The sequence below is a fragment of the Peromyscus eremicus genome, chromosome 11 (assembly GCF_949786415.1).
Source record: "Peromyscus eremicus chromosome 11, PerEre_H2_v1, whole genome shotgun sequence".
Lineage (NCBI taxonomy): Eukaryota > Metazoa > Chordata > Mammalia > Rodentia > Cricetidae > Peromyscus > Peromyscus eremicus.
This window is the reverse complement of record NC_081427.1, coordinates 69,504,501-69,518,224: the sequence shown is the minus strand read 5'-3', so window position 1 is coordinate 69,518,224 and position 13,724 is coordinate 69,504,501. Positions and strand designations below refer to the sequence as shown.

General features: G+C 38.9%; 1 protein-coding gene across 1 annotated transcript; it reads left to right on the top strand.

The window, feature by feature from the left end:
- The first annotated feature begins 1,693 nt into the window (after nt 1-1,693).
- Nucleotides 1,694-6,527, top strand: Lysmd3 (LysM domain containing 3). The gene is made up of 2 exons (XM_059276544.1): nt 1,694-2,956; nt 5,598-6,527. The coding sequence occupies exons 1-2, from the start codon at nt 2,702-2,704 to the stop codon at nt 6,255-6,257; spliced, it is 915 nt and encodes a 304-aa protein (XP_059132527.1). The 5' UTR covers nt 1,694-2,701; the 3' UTR covers nt 6,258-6,527.
- The last annotated feature ends 7,197 nt before the right edge of the window (nt 6,528-13,724 follow it).

Genomic DNA, 13,724 nt, shown 5'->3' with positions numbered 1-13,724 from the left:
TTACTGACTTAATTTCCGTAGCTTCCTCAGCCTGCTTTCTTAACCATCTTAGGACCACCTGCCCAAGGATGGCACTACCCACAGTAGACTGGGCCCTCCCACATCTGTCATTAGCCCAGAAAATGCCCCACAGATTTACCTCCAGGCCAGTCTCATGAGGCATTTTCTCAACTGAAGTTTCCTTTTCTCAGATGACTCTAGTTTCTGTCTAATTGACAAAGAAAACTAACAGGCAAAACAGTCACACCCATCCCTGTGCCTAGCTCCTCTTGTCTTCCGGATCTTAAGGGAATGGTACTATATTCAGGAATGGATGCTTCAAGTCTGAGATACATTGAAGTTTGAAAGGTTTTTTTGTTTGTTTTTTGTTTTGTTTTTGTCTGTGAAAGCCTGTCTTATTATGTCTATCCTCGCTCACATGGATGATTAAATTGAGGCCAAACTACTGTATGTGAAATTCGTTCTTTAGGATCTTGTGCTTGTTCCTTTTTAATGAGAGTTGGACCAAATTGATGCAGGCATGCTGATAGTGACTTTGGAAGTAAAGGAGATATATTCATTGATGAATACTTCTTACTTAGCCCATTCTCAGTTGACTTTTTTTTTTAAAGTGTAAGTGAATATAAATGCCTAGAATCCATTCAGTTTTTATGGGGTATAAATTGAGTTTAATGAAAACTTTAAGTTAAAATAAGAGCTTTCAAAGAAACATCCCTGTTCAGGAGCAAACTTGTGACCTATAACCGTGAGTATAGACTGTACTGTAATAAATATAAATTCTGAATTTAACGTGGTCCAGAGCTTAAACTGTATGTAATACATATAAATTCTGAATTTAATGTGATCCAGTGAGTTAGAAGTGCAGAGATATTTAATCCCATGTAAAATCAAATGCAGAACAAGAAAAGTTTGAGTTCATAGGAGTATTGTATGTGTCTATAAAACACATGTTTTGATTCCTTCAGAGCTACAAGTTGTAAACAGTTGAAAATTCTTAAGAAATTAAACAGAACTTTATAATTTTCTTCATAGTAATGGAATAAGAACTTAATGGTTTGACATAAGAAGAACAGTAATTTTTCTAGTTTTGAATATGGTTACCCCATCTGTTTGTGATATGTGGTTCATTGACTCACTGCTTATTTTGTTTTTTTAATTTGACACGGAATCTCATTGAGTAGATAGGCCAGCGTGGCCTTGGATTCATGGAGATATCTACTTGTCTTTGCTTTCCCATTGCTGGGATGAAAGGTGTGTGTCACCATACCCAGACATCACAGCTTCTTAAAACAGGGTCTCAACCACATCTGAATGTGGGGTTATGAAAAATCTGACAAGAGTAAAGGGGTTCTGAGAGCAGAATAACCAAAAATCATTGAGAATCAGCCAATCAGGTATCTGAGGTATTCCTGGCAGTGCTCCGCCCTGAGCTCAGTCACTGCAGCGGGTTCTGCACATGCGCACTTTGTATGCCATCAGATCACATGATACTGACCAACAGCTCTCAGGAAAAAGTTCCCCACTCTATGGAAACAGAATGCTTCCATTATAAAACAAGGATGTTTCACATTTTCTACTTCATGTCTCAGCATATAGGTATCAAATTAATATATTTTTGGATAGTATTTTATTACGATGTTTGGTTGAAAAAATTGCTTTTAGAGGACCGGCAAAGTGACTTAGTGTATAAAGGTCCTTGCTGCCACCCCTGGTGAACTGAGATCGATCCCCAGAACCCACATGGTGGAAGGAGAGAACCCACATGGTGGAAGGAGAGAACCCACATGGTGGAAGGAGTTGTCCTCTGACATCTACTCATGACAGCACATATTCCATAAATAAATTAATTAATAAAAAAAGGTTTTCTGTTAGAGTTGTTGACGGGTTTTATGAGAAAGTGTTAAATGAATTTGGCTTGAGATTTTGAACAATTTCTGAAATGGCCATAAATATCTGGCATTTTGTGCTCACATTTGAGTGAAATAGCATTCTAAGCATTGACAACTCTAAATCATTTCATTGATCAACTCTGAAAAATGTTGAAAATTGTCTGTGTTGTACAGTACCAAAAATTCAGCCAAGATTGATTGTTTCATGTAATTTTTTTATATCATGGATTTGGAGGTCAGAGGACAATTTGTGGACATTGGTTCTTTCCTTCTACCGTGTGGGTCTCGTGGGTCAGAGATGAATTTAGGTGGTCAGGCTTGGCAGCAAGCACCAGTAACCACTGAGCCATCTCAGGGGCACAAGGCCGATTGAATTTGGATAGAGAAAGGAACAAGCACAAGAACATCTCAGTATTCAGGTCGACTTTTGTCTTTAGCAAATGGCAAGATTACATGTGTACCAAGTAATGGTTTTAAAATGAAATTCCTCTTGATTATTGTCTGTAAATGTTTGTATTGTACGCCTGTGGTATATACCTGTAAACCTGGGATTGTGTAGAAGTGTCTCGGTGAACAAGAGTCCTGAGTGGAGCGTGTAAGCCTTGTGTTAGCTGACCCTTTCCATGCTGTCTCCCCTGTCAGCTTGTTGGATACACTGCCACAGTTAGAGAACTTGAACCTCAGTTTACCACGCAACTAAAAACAATGATTATTTGAAAGATTAGTATTTAGACTGTAAGATGCATGTAAATAATGAAATGGGTTCGTGACATTCCAAGGTCTTGTCTTCTCTTCTTCCAGATTATAACATCATGGCAGGGAGGAACCAAAATCGAACTGTCTCCCTCCCAGGAACTCAGGCCAGCGGCCAGCTACATACCTTTGGAAATTGTACAGACAGTGACCTGTTGGAAGAAGATGCTGAAGTATATGAACTTCGGTCCAGAGGAAGGGAGAAGGTTCGAAGAAGTACATCGAGAGACAGGCTTGATGACATCATTCTGCTAACAAAAGACATACAGGAAGGAGACACTCTGAATGCAGTAGCCCTTCAGTACTGTTGTACGGTAAGAGTTAATTTAATTTAGTTTTGCATAATGGAGTTCAGAATAGATGATTTGTTCATGAGCCCAACCAGAATTGAAGTCATTCTTGTCTTCTCAACTTCCTTCCTTTTCTTTTTCCTCACTTTTTTTTTCTTTGCACAGAGGTCTTTCATGCCTGTGGACATGACCTTTTTAACATTTTAAGTGACTGCTTGAATTTCTGCTAATTGTCTGTCACGATTGTGTGTTTCTTTACCTTCTTTTTGTGCTTGTAATTATCTATATAGATAAGTATTTAGGGACTGATAAAGGATTGTTGTATTTTTTAATTGGCCGAGACTGTGAATTATTCTGCATCTTGCATTTTTCGTATCTTGGATATCCTTTATATCCTTAAAGACTTACTTTATTGGCAGCTAGAAGAGGGTATTGGCTCCCCTGGAGCTGCTCAGAGGGGTACCGGAAACCAAACCCAGGTCCTGTGCAAGAGTAGCACATGCATTTAACCCCTCAGCCGCCTACAGCCCTGTTTCAGTTTTAACAGATAACATGAGAGCTCTTTTTTTGTTTGTTCATTTTTTTCAAGACAAGGTTTCTTTGTGTAGCTTTGGAGCCTGTCCTGGAACCAGGCTGGCCTTGAACTCACAGAGATCCACCTGCCTCTGCTGGGATTAAAGGCGTGTGCCACCACTATCCGGCAAGAGCTCTTTTTAATAAAGTGAAATTCTATGTCATTCTTCGCTATCCTTGTTTAATGTTTTCATCTAGAATTTTTCATAATATAAAATATTTTTATACTTGAAATCCCTTTACTGGTGACTTGTCATACTACTCTACAGTAAGGAAGCACATTTTTATACATTTGCTATGTCAATGTATATATGTATGTAGTATGTATGTATGTATGTTTAAATTGGATTTAAAAAAACCAAATTTTTTGGCCATGAGGTCTTATGTTATATTTTTTTCAGGACAGAGTAATCCAGCTATTCATAGTATGTCCAAATAAATTATAGCTTTAGATTTAAAGATTAATGATGTTTTTTATTGGCATATTTTTGATGAGGTAGAGAGATGGGCACTTGATTTTTCCTGTGGAGTTGCTAAGGACGGACACAGGGATGCTGACAGCTGATGACTTACACAGCAGAGAAGTCACTGGCCATGTGGGGAGAGTGGGTTGCTCCTGGTGCTCTCTGGTGACGAACGTACACTCAGCCTGCAGAGAAACATTAGCTTACAAATGAACTTACCGTTGCTTATGCCGTCAGTCATTATTGCTATATTGAAAATATGCTTGTTACAAACAGTGATGAGGGGAATGAAAGATCTGGGGCTGAAATCCTAAATGTGTCCAAGTTAGCATAACCCAGAAAACATTATTCGGTATATTTAGAGAAGTAGCCCAGAGTCTTAGATGCCGATTCAGAGTCCCTAGCAGTTCTTAGTAAAGCAAGAGAAATTAAAATGGAGTGAGGGAGGTCACGTGTTGGGGTTTGCCCCGAGTCTTCACTTGATTTAAGACAAAATGGGCTAAAGTAGACAGGCAGCAAGTCCTCTAGTCTCTCACCTCCTACTTAGTCTATAGTTCTCTACCCAGTCATCCAAAAATACAAGAGAATTTGTCCAAGTACAGATGCTAATCTGATTCTGTTCACTGCTCCCTGGTAAACGCTCGTCTTGACTGACACTGAAGACTTGAGTCTCCTGCTACGTAATACTCAGTAAAAGCTGACATCGTGTGACAGTGTAGATCGCTACTCAAGTACTCTTGATCTATTTGAACCCATTGGTATTCACACCAGCCTTCCAAGGCAGGGAGTGTCACTCTACATTTTACAGGTATGGAAATGGAGGAGCTGAAGGCTGGTCACCCTCAAACACACAGCTAGAAAGCGGCAGTTGTGCTTCACAGATGTGTTCTCGACCACCCTGTGATCCTGCCTTCCTGACCACTCTTCTCAGTTCTCTTATGTATCCCTCAAATGTTGGTATTGTGCAGGGCACTCTCCTCTGTTTTCCCTCAGAACATTTTCTAGTGACTCTGTCCAGGTCTCACATCCTCTCATTTGAGTTTCAGACATCTGTCTTCACCTCTGTTGAACATCATTCACATCTCAGGCACTAAAAGCCACTGTGTCTAAAATCTGTGTGCACACTGCTAACTAGTGGTAAACAGATGTCTTTATTATATATATCTGGTGCAGCTTTTTCCTACTGAGAGATAACTAGAATCACGGTGTATTGTAGTGTTGATGGCATTTTAGTTTTGCTAACGTATCGTCCTTTTAACTGGTAAGTTAATGTGCTGAAACTCCAATTTCATTAGTACCAGTCATTGTTTATTCACAAATTGCTTGCCAACATACATTACCCATGGTAAATTTGTATGATGTACAAAGTAGAAGAACAAAATATCTTGAGTATTAACTGGAGTTACTGTGATCCAGGTAACAATACACAGTTGTGGAGATTTCCTAACACTGGATAAATTTAGTGCTTAGAATTCTCATATACCAGGAAATTTAAAATCTGGGTGTGGTGCCAGTACTAAGAGTAAGAAGGAAATTCAACTATTTTCCCTCCAAAGTAAGTGAATGGATGAAGGTTTTGTGTAGTTTTAGAATTCAGTTGAATGTTGCATTTTTTTCTTTTTTTGCAGGTAGCAGATATCAAAAGAGTTAACAATCTCATCAGTGATCAAGATTTTTTTGCCCTTAGGTCTATCAAAATTCCAGTTAAAAAGTTTAGTTCTTTGACTGAAACTCTTCATCCTCTGAAAGGAAGACAAGGTTTGCATCCTCCACCCGTCGCATGTGCTCCAGAGCGGGAAGCTGTGGCCCCCGGGGCCTGTCTGCCTTCCACTGAGTCAGCCGGCAGTTTCCTGGAAGAAGTGGATCGAGACATAGAGCAGATAGTGAAGTGCACAGACACCCAGAGGGAGAACCTGAACGAGGTGGTGTCTGCCTTAACAGCACAGCAGAGCCGCTTCGAACCGGATGGCAGAAGCACTCACAGAAAGGACCCGTACTACGGAGCAGACTGGGGAATTGGTTGGTGGACAGCTGTGGTGATAATGCTGATAGTGGGTATAATCACACCAGTGTTTTATTTGCTCTATTATGAAATTTTAGCTAAAGTGGATGTTAGTCACCATTCAACAGTGGGCTCTTCACATTTGCGTCCAGGACTCACACCTCCATCTCAGCACAGAGAAATGGAAAATGGAATTGGTCCCACAAAAGGAATACATGTTAGTCAAGATGACCACAACCTATATAGGCAAGATCCGCAATCACCTGCTGCTCGACACAGAACGTAGCAGTGAGCTCTGATCAGTGTTGAGCATGTGTGCCTATGGATATGGCGGTTCACAGATAGCCAACAGCTGCTTCGAAGTCAGCATCTAGGGACATCGACGATGCTGTTTTCACCTTGCCAGGAACCCTAAGCCTTTTACAAACGGATTGTCTGTAACACACACATGTGCTTCTTTATATTGAGACTGGTCAGAATACATCTGCTGTATCAGCTCTTAAAGCAGAAATTAATTTAAATGTATGTCCAAGACATACGTTTCTAACTTGCAAAATGCTGTCATTTTTCTTATTCAGGATTAGTTGTGTTTTAATTTTATTTTTTTTTAATTATTTTTTAATTTAAGGTTGTTCATGTCAAGTTTTTCAAATGCTTAACAGCTAAAGGAAATTAGCTACCATACCACCAAAATATTAGTTTTGATTCTAAAATTATGATACCAAGTACTTAACACTCAATTTTGAAACTGTTTTTTGTCTTTTGAGACAGGGTTTCTCTGTGTAGTTTTGGTGCCTGGCCTGGATCTCACTCTGTAGACCAGGCTGGCTCTGTCTCCTGAGTGATCTGCCTGGCTCTGTCTCCTGAGTGCTGGGATTAAGTCTTGCACCACCATCGCCTGGTTTCAATTTTGAAACTTTAAAAACATGTTTTAACACGTGCTATGAAAGCAAATGTAGAAACAGATGTGGAAACATAATTTATAACTTCTGTATTAGAGGCTAACAAATAGATTAAATATTTTAAGACCCCAAAATAATGTCTTAGGGTTGGAAACTTACCATTTGACCACAAGGACACTGAAATAGGTCAAGACCTAGTCCATAAAAAAGGAATGCTTTATGAGGAGCCCTCCAGCCTCACTTTCACTTATCATTTAAAAAAAAAAACAACAAACTTGTATCTGATAATTGGAAGTACTTTGTAGCACTTTGATGAAGTGTTATTCAGAAAAGTATATTTAGCAAATTCCTCTTTACATACTGTGACTAATCACTGCTGTTACAAATAGTAACATGCCTTAATTACACTTCCTGCCTTACAATGTTACTTTACAATTGAAGTTGAAACATTGTCAGATTTCCTTCCATAGGCTGTCATTCCACAGACTGTGTAACTTTGTCTTCTCTTGTAAACACAAGTAAACATGGAGTAGCAGATTTGTAGTATCTGCCTCTCATGTCTTGCAGAGAAAAAAATGAGTGAACAGGACTTGGACGTTAGCAGTACACAGATTGCTGTATTTGGTGGCCCCTTGACCTCTGCTTTTCAAAAGAAATGTCCTGTTTAGATGATCCAAATGCACGTAATATGCACTATCAAACTGAGAAACACAGGCCAAAGTGTGAATTCGTCAAAAGGGCTTAATAGTGACATTTTCTAAGTCTACTGTGAGACAACCAGTTTGGATAAGAAGCATTTGTATACTGATTTCAGTGTTTAATTTTAGATATGTGTTTTTAAAATATCAGTACAGGTGGTAGAATTGGGATTGCATGTTTTCTGTATAATAAACTGCACACCTTAAAATATATCACCTCTTTCTGGACATTATTCCTAAATCAATGTTTCAGCTTTTTAAGCATTTTGTATATCAAATTCTAATCCTGATACAAGGAATTATTAATACACATTTATTATATTTGGGGTTTATATACTTTGAGAAGAAAAAGCACTACAAAAAGACACAGAAGTCAGTCATTTTATTAAAGCCCTTACATATATCAGAGAAGTTTAGAAAATTACCTTTAAAGTATTTAATAATAGGAAAGTTGTAGTGAATCAATTCCCTTCGTATATCTTAGTTAAAATAATTTTTAATTGTTTTAACAGCCATGTGCATTTTGAAATGAGCATGATCTGTAAATATGCTCAGTGTTAACACAGCCAGTTTACATAATATTTATTAAGCCTGCTGAAAAAAGTCAAATTTTAGGGTAGAAAATGAAGACTTGAGGGCAGTACAGGCGACATAACCTTTGAAGGATTTTGTTTACATCAAACAAACTTAGAGAGTTGGTGATTTTTTTTTTTCTGGTTTTATTTGGAATTGTAATCAAGGGTTTGATAACAAGTTTAAAGGAGAAGGTACACCTGCTGGTTAAAATCACTTCTGTCTTGAGCATCCTCTTTGAAGGAAATACAACACACATCCTTAGGAAACAACCACACAATTTCCTTTCCCTATGTATTTTAGAGTTACTAATCAAATATAATTCTATATGTAGGATTATGCTTTCATTTTTAAAAAAAATTTAGCATTTCATAGATTTTTGAAACTATATTAAATATGCATTTGCAAATGTATGCAAAGTTTTGGCAACTTCATTGTATTCTAGACAACACAAGCACAACTGTCATTGTTTGATACTATGGATCATGTTCAAGCCCTTACTTGAATTTGCTTTGAGGCTTTAATTTTTGTGTGTGTACTTGTGTGTATGCAGTTATAAACGTAACAGAAGTGGGTCATAGTCATTGATACTAGTTCACTTAAAAATTTGGAATTGCAAGTAAAGAAAAACCTGATATTAGGCCACATTCTTGACTTGTTGAAGACTAGTTAGATGTGGTTGAGTTTGTTTTGAACCAATGGATACCTACTTAAATATCATCACTGTCCTCTCAACGAAGCAAAGTTATGGTCTGCTGGCCATGTTATGGATTAGGAAGGAGCATACATTCTCAAGTTTTCCTTTCCAGTGGAGTTTGGTTGTTAAAAGCTTTTTTCTGGACTAAGCTTTTTGGTGGTGAGATGTAACATTATCTCACTGGAAAGATGCAGGCTGTTGTTAGAAATAGAAGTGGAGATCCAGTCTCAGCGTGTTAGAATTAGGGTTATTTAAACACTGCATTATCATGGGACTCTTTCTGATTTTGAATTACAACATTGTTGCTCAGGAAATCAGTATTTTTTTCTAAGTATGTGCATATTGCACTGTTAGATCATAGAAATATATGATGCTTTATTTAATTCATTTTATGTATGCAAAAGCTATAAATCTTTTGTATAATGTATTTTATATAATTGCAAATGTATTAAACCATTGTTAGCATGTACATCTATAAAACTGGTTTTTAAACTTTTTGCCTTGTTTTTCATATTTTAAGGATATGCAAAAATATTAATAAAGTTTCTATTTTATTAATTTGAAAATGGAAGTTGTTGAATGTAATAGAATAAAGCAAACATTTAATTTTCTTTCAAGCTACTTGAAATACATTTTTTTTCACATTAGTTCTTGAAGAGTTTCAAGTTTTGTATGTGTTTTGTTCATATTCACACACACTCCTAACTCTTCCCAGATCCACCTCTTCCCTATGCACCCAACTTTGTGTCCTTTAATACACATACACACACACATTAAGACCAGTGGTTGACTTACCAATGAGATACATTCTGACAGAAACTAACTTTCCTCTGGGCTGCTATCATTGACCATTTGCTTCATGGCTAGAGGTAAGATTGTGTGGTCAACTTCCCTTGCCGTGCTGGGGTTTGGTCTGGCTGGAACCTGCACTCGTCTTGTACATGCTGTCCCAGTAGCTCACACCTGTAGCTACACTCTGTCCAGATGTTTCCAAGTCGACACCTACTGTCTCTGGCTGCTGGACTCTGTCCACCTTCTCTTACTTGTAGCACGAGTCCTAATTGGTCTTAAAAATGAAAGCCTGGAGTCAGCTATGGTGTAAGGGCTGAAAGATCAGAGACAAAAGAGCAAGCCACAGCCACCACCACCTTGCCAACTCAGCCTGAAAGAGTGAGTTCCTGCCTCCTCCCACCTTCTGTTCCTCCCTCTGCCCAGCTGAGGAGTTGGCGAGGTGGTGGCTGTGGCTTGCTCTTTTGTCTCTCTGATCTTTCAGCATATACCCCTGTAGCTGACTCTGGGATTTTATTACTAAGACAAATTAGGATTCATGCTACACTTCCTCAGTGATCTTTAGGGGTGTGTGTGCAATGCAGTCTCTTAGTATCTGCCCCTTGGCCAGTTAATCATCATTTACTGCAAATAGATTTCTCAGATGAGATTTGAGAGTCATTAGGAGTCAGTTTAATATTCTACCTATTTACAAGCGTAATAGTAGGTTCTCCCTTAGGACCTCTGACATGTCTTCACAGTAGGTTTTTGGCATAAAAGTGATACCAAGTGTGAGTTTCATCTAATGGAACAGGGCTTAAATCTTAACTAGAAAGTGGTTGGTTATTTCCATGATGTTTGTGCCAATATTTCACTAATGGACATGTCCTGCCACGGCAAATCTTTGGTGTAGTTAGTGGAGTTGACAGCTGGGTGTAAACTCAAATTGCCACACATTTATGCGTTCAGATCTCTCACTTGTTAGAGTCAAAGTCCACTGGACTATTTGTAGAACACAAAACAACAGTGTTAGATAAATGGCGATGGAGAATTGTGTTCCTGGTAAATAAGACTTGGTAAGTCCAGGCCATGTTTATAGAGCTGAGTCAGTCTCATGAGATGCTCTATATGTAAATTATAATTTTTTTTAAAAAACAAAAATGCTTTTCAAGATATAAATCTTTGGGACTCAGGAGATGGCTCAGTCAGGAAAGTGCTTGCTGCACAGGCGTGGGGCCTGAGCTGAGATTCCCAGCACTTGAGTAAGAAGGCACACCTGTGACCTGGTGCAGGGGAGGCCGAGACAAGATCCCTTGGGCTTGCTGGCCGAGCGAGACAAGATCCCTTAGGCTTGCTGGCCAGACAATTTAGTGCGGATTGCTGACCCCTCCAAATGAAGAGTAATAGAGGAAGACTACCTAGCCTTTGGTCTGCAAACACATGCGAACACTTACGTGAACACCACATATGCAAAGTATACATACATACATATGTAGACCAGGCTGGCCTTGAACTCACATAGATCCACCTGCCTCTGCCTCCTGAGTGCCGGGATTAAAGGCGTGCGCCACCACCACCCAGCTGCCTTTCAATTTTAAAGCGACTTGACCTTGAAGTTGTGCTTACAATTCCTCTGACACTTGTCACTCGGTGTGGATGGAAAGATGGCCAGCAATCCTCTGATGCTTTGGCATCTTCCAGTAACACTGTTTAAGAGAACAGTGAGCACATGCTCCCTGCCAAATTCAAGGCAAGAGTTTTCTTTTGTTGAATGTGGTGGGGGTTTGTTCAACAACCATCCCTGCTAAATAAATGATGTTTCTTTAGCAGAGAAAAATCAGAATTAACTAGTTTTCTTTACCAAACAAATGTTCACTGTAAACCATCTTAGTATTAAGGCCAAAATTTTATTTTTTAAACTTTATATGTGTAAACAGATACAGAAAAATCAGCATTGTAGCAACTAGTTTTATTTGTTAAGATAATGTTAAAGATATTTTAACCAACCAGTCCAGTCCTAGGAAGTACTTTAACTATTAAGAAGTTATCTCTATAAAGTAATTTCACAGTCTCAGAGCTTAAGCCAAGAAAACCATTTATGCCAGTCAAGCAACCTGAAATTAGTATGTTTAAAGTTGTAAACTGATCTTTCAAAGGGAGATGGACATCCTCGAAGGAGATGCCAGGTACCCAGAGTAAGTCCTGTCTCACAGGGCTTCCCGCCCCTTGGCAGGAACACAGCTGTGAAGACGAGCCGGACACTAGGGAGGAGTTACTGTCAATGCATCTCCCTGATTTGAACAGTTATCTGTAGATGTGTAATGAAGGAAGGAAACAACTATCAAACAGAGCATCTGTGAACTACATGTTTGGCTCTGGTGCCCAGTGTAAGGGAATAAAGTACCTGTTATTAACAAATAACAGCATTTGCCATCACTACTAAAAACTTCATGCAAGTTTCCCAACACACTGGAGTTTTAAAGACCTTTCATGTTTCCACTTAGAACCGATGTAAGTCACATGTGTTCAGCACAGCACTATGCAGACAAGACATGGGCCATCACACCCATCTGGAAGTATTTGAAGAAGTATTGCCATTGAAAGTGGTCCTTCTCCTGAGAAAGGAACGTTGGAATCTCTCCAGACCGTACAAATTAACTAAAGTTTCTAACACAGATACAAGATCAGAAAATCGAATTATAACTTAACAGTCCACAGTACAGTTGTTTACAGGATAAAAATCAGATTTAAGACGTGATTGTTTCTGTAAGGTAAAAGATGGCATATTTGTAAATTCTGGTTAGTGTTTAAAGAATTCTTATAGGAAACTTTACAAGTGGAGAAACTAAGGCACACAAACTCAAGCTCAACTTCAAGGTTATCTGGATCCTGAGAGAAACAGCAGGGTTCCAGTTTCCGGGTCAGAAGGTAGGAAGGGACAAGTCTCCCCAAAGGGGAGAACGGGTTCTTCCCCTTTAAGCAGATAATTTTAAATATATTAGTTTTGAAATGTATAATATGCATTTCCTTAAATCTTTGGCATGTTAAAAGTCCTTAGAGGTTGAAGGGTTCTGGATATTTTCTCCTGCAAAATATAAAACTGCAGGGGAGTTGGGCGGTGGTGGCGCACGCCTTTAATCCCAGCACTCGGAAGGTGGATCTATCTCTGTGAGTTCAAGGCCAGCCTGGTCCACAAAGTGTGTTCAAGGACAGCCAGGACTGTTACACAGAGAAACCCTGTCTCAAAAAAAACAAAAAACAAAAAAACTACACAAAAAACCCAAAAAACTGCAAGGGAGTCACCCTGTAAGTTAAAAAGAATCAATTGTAATTTCAAAATGACCTGAGTTCATTTCCCATGATTCTATTATTGACTTGCAGTTTCTGAATCTTGTGGAATATAACCGAGGGCACCGCCGTTCACCATACTCACAAACATCATTTTATCATGAAGTTTATACAACCAGGACTTATTTCCACTTACATAAAGCAGAGAATTCAACAGTATGTCTCAGTTATTTTTTTCCATAAACCCAACAAACTGAAGATGTCCAACTTCATACAGTGGAATCATTAGTTCACACACTGTAAGGCATGGAGTGATCCCAAAGCCAAGCATTTTACAGCCTTCCATCCATGTGAAAGCTTCTGTTTTGGCTGAGATGTAAACTGAAAGTTATTTCATCACTATCACTATTTGGACGTGTTTCCTACCACCCAGCCCTCATCCCCTGAGTCTGCACTTGTTAAGAACTCAGGTGAGTCTATGCAGTCACAGCGTGATAAATATAGAACATACCAGGTAAGAGAAATCATTTTCCAGTTTGTTTTTAAAGTGCTCCACGTGCAGTATCAATAGAAATCCACCATGACTAGTAACAGCTTTACCAAAGGCCAGCAGGTAAGCAAGAGTGATCTTTTTCAAGTATGAACACACTGTGATGCTAAAACTCTTCAGGCACGTTCAAGTCCAAATAAAGACCAAAGAACCCCGCAACTCCACTACATATTCAGAGAGGTGGCAGAGGTGCTGGGGTAAGGTCTCGTGTGTAAACGCAAAGTGCTTCTGAAGAGCTTGGTAAGACTTTGTCAAATGAAACACTGACCAACAAAAA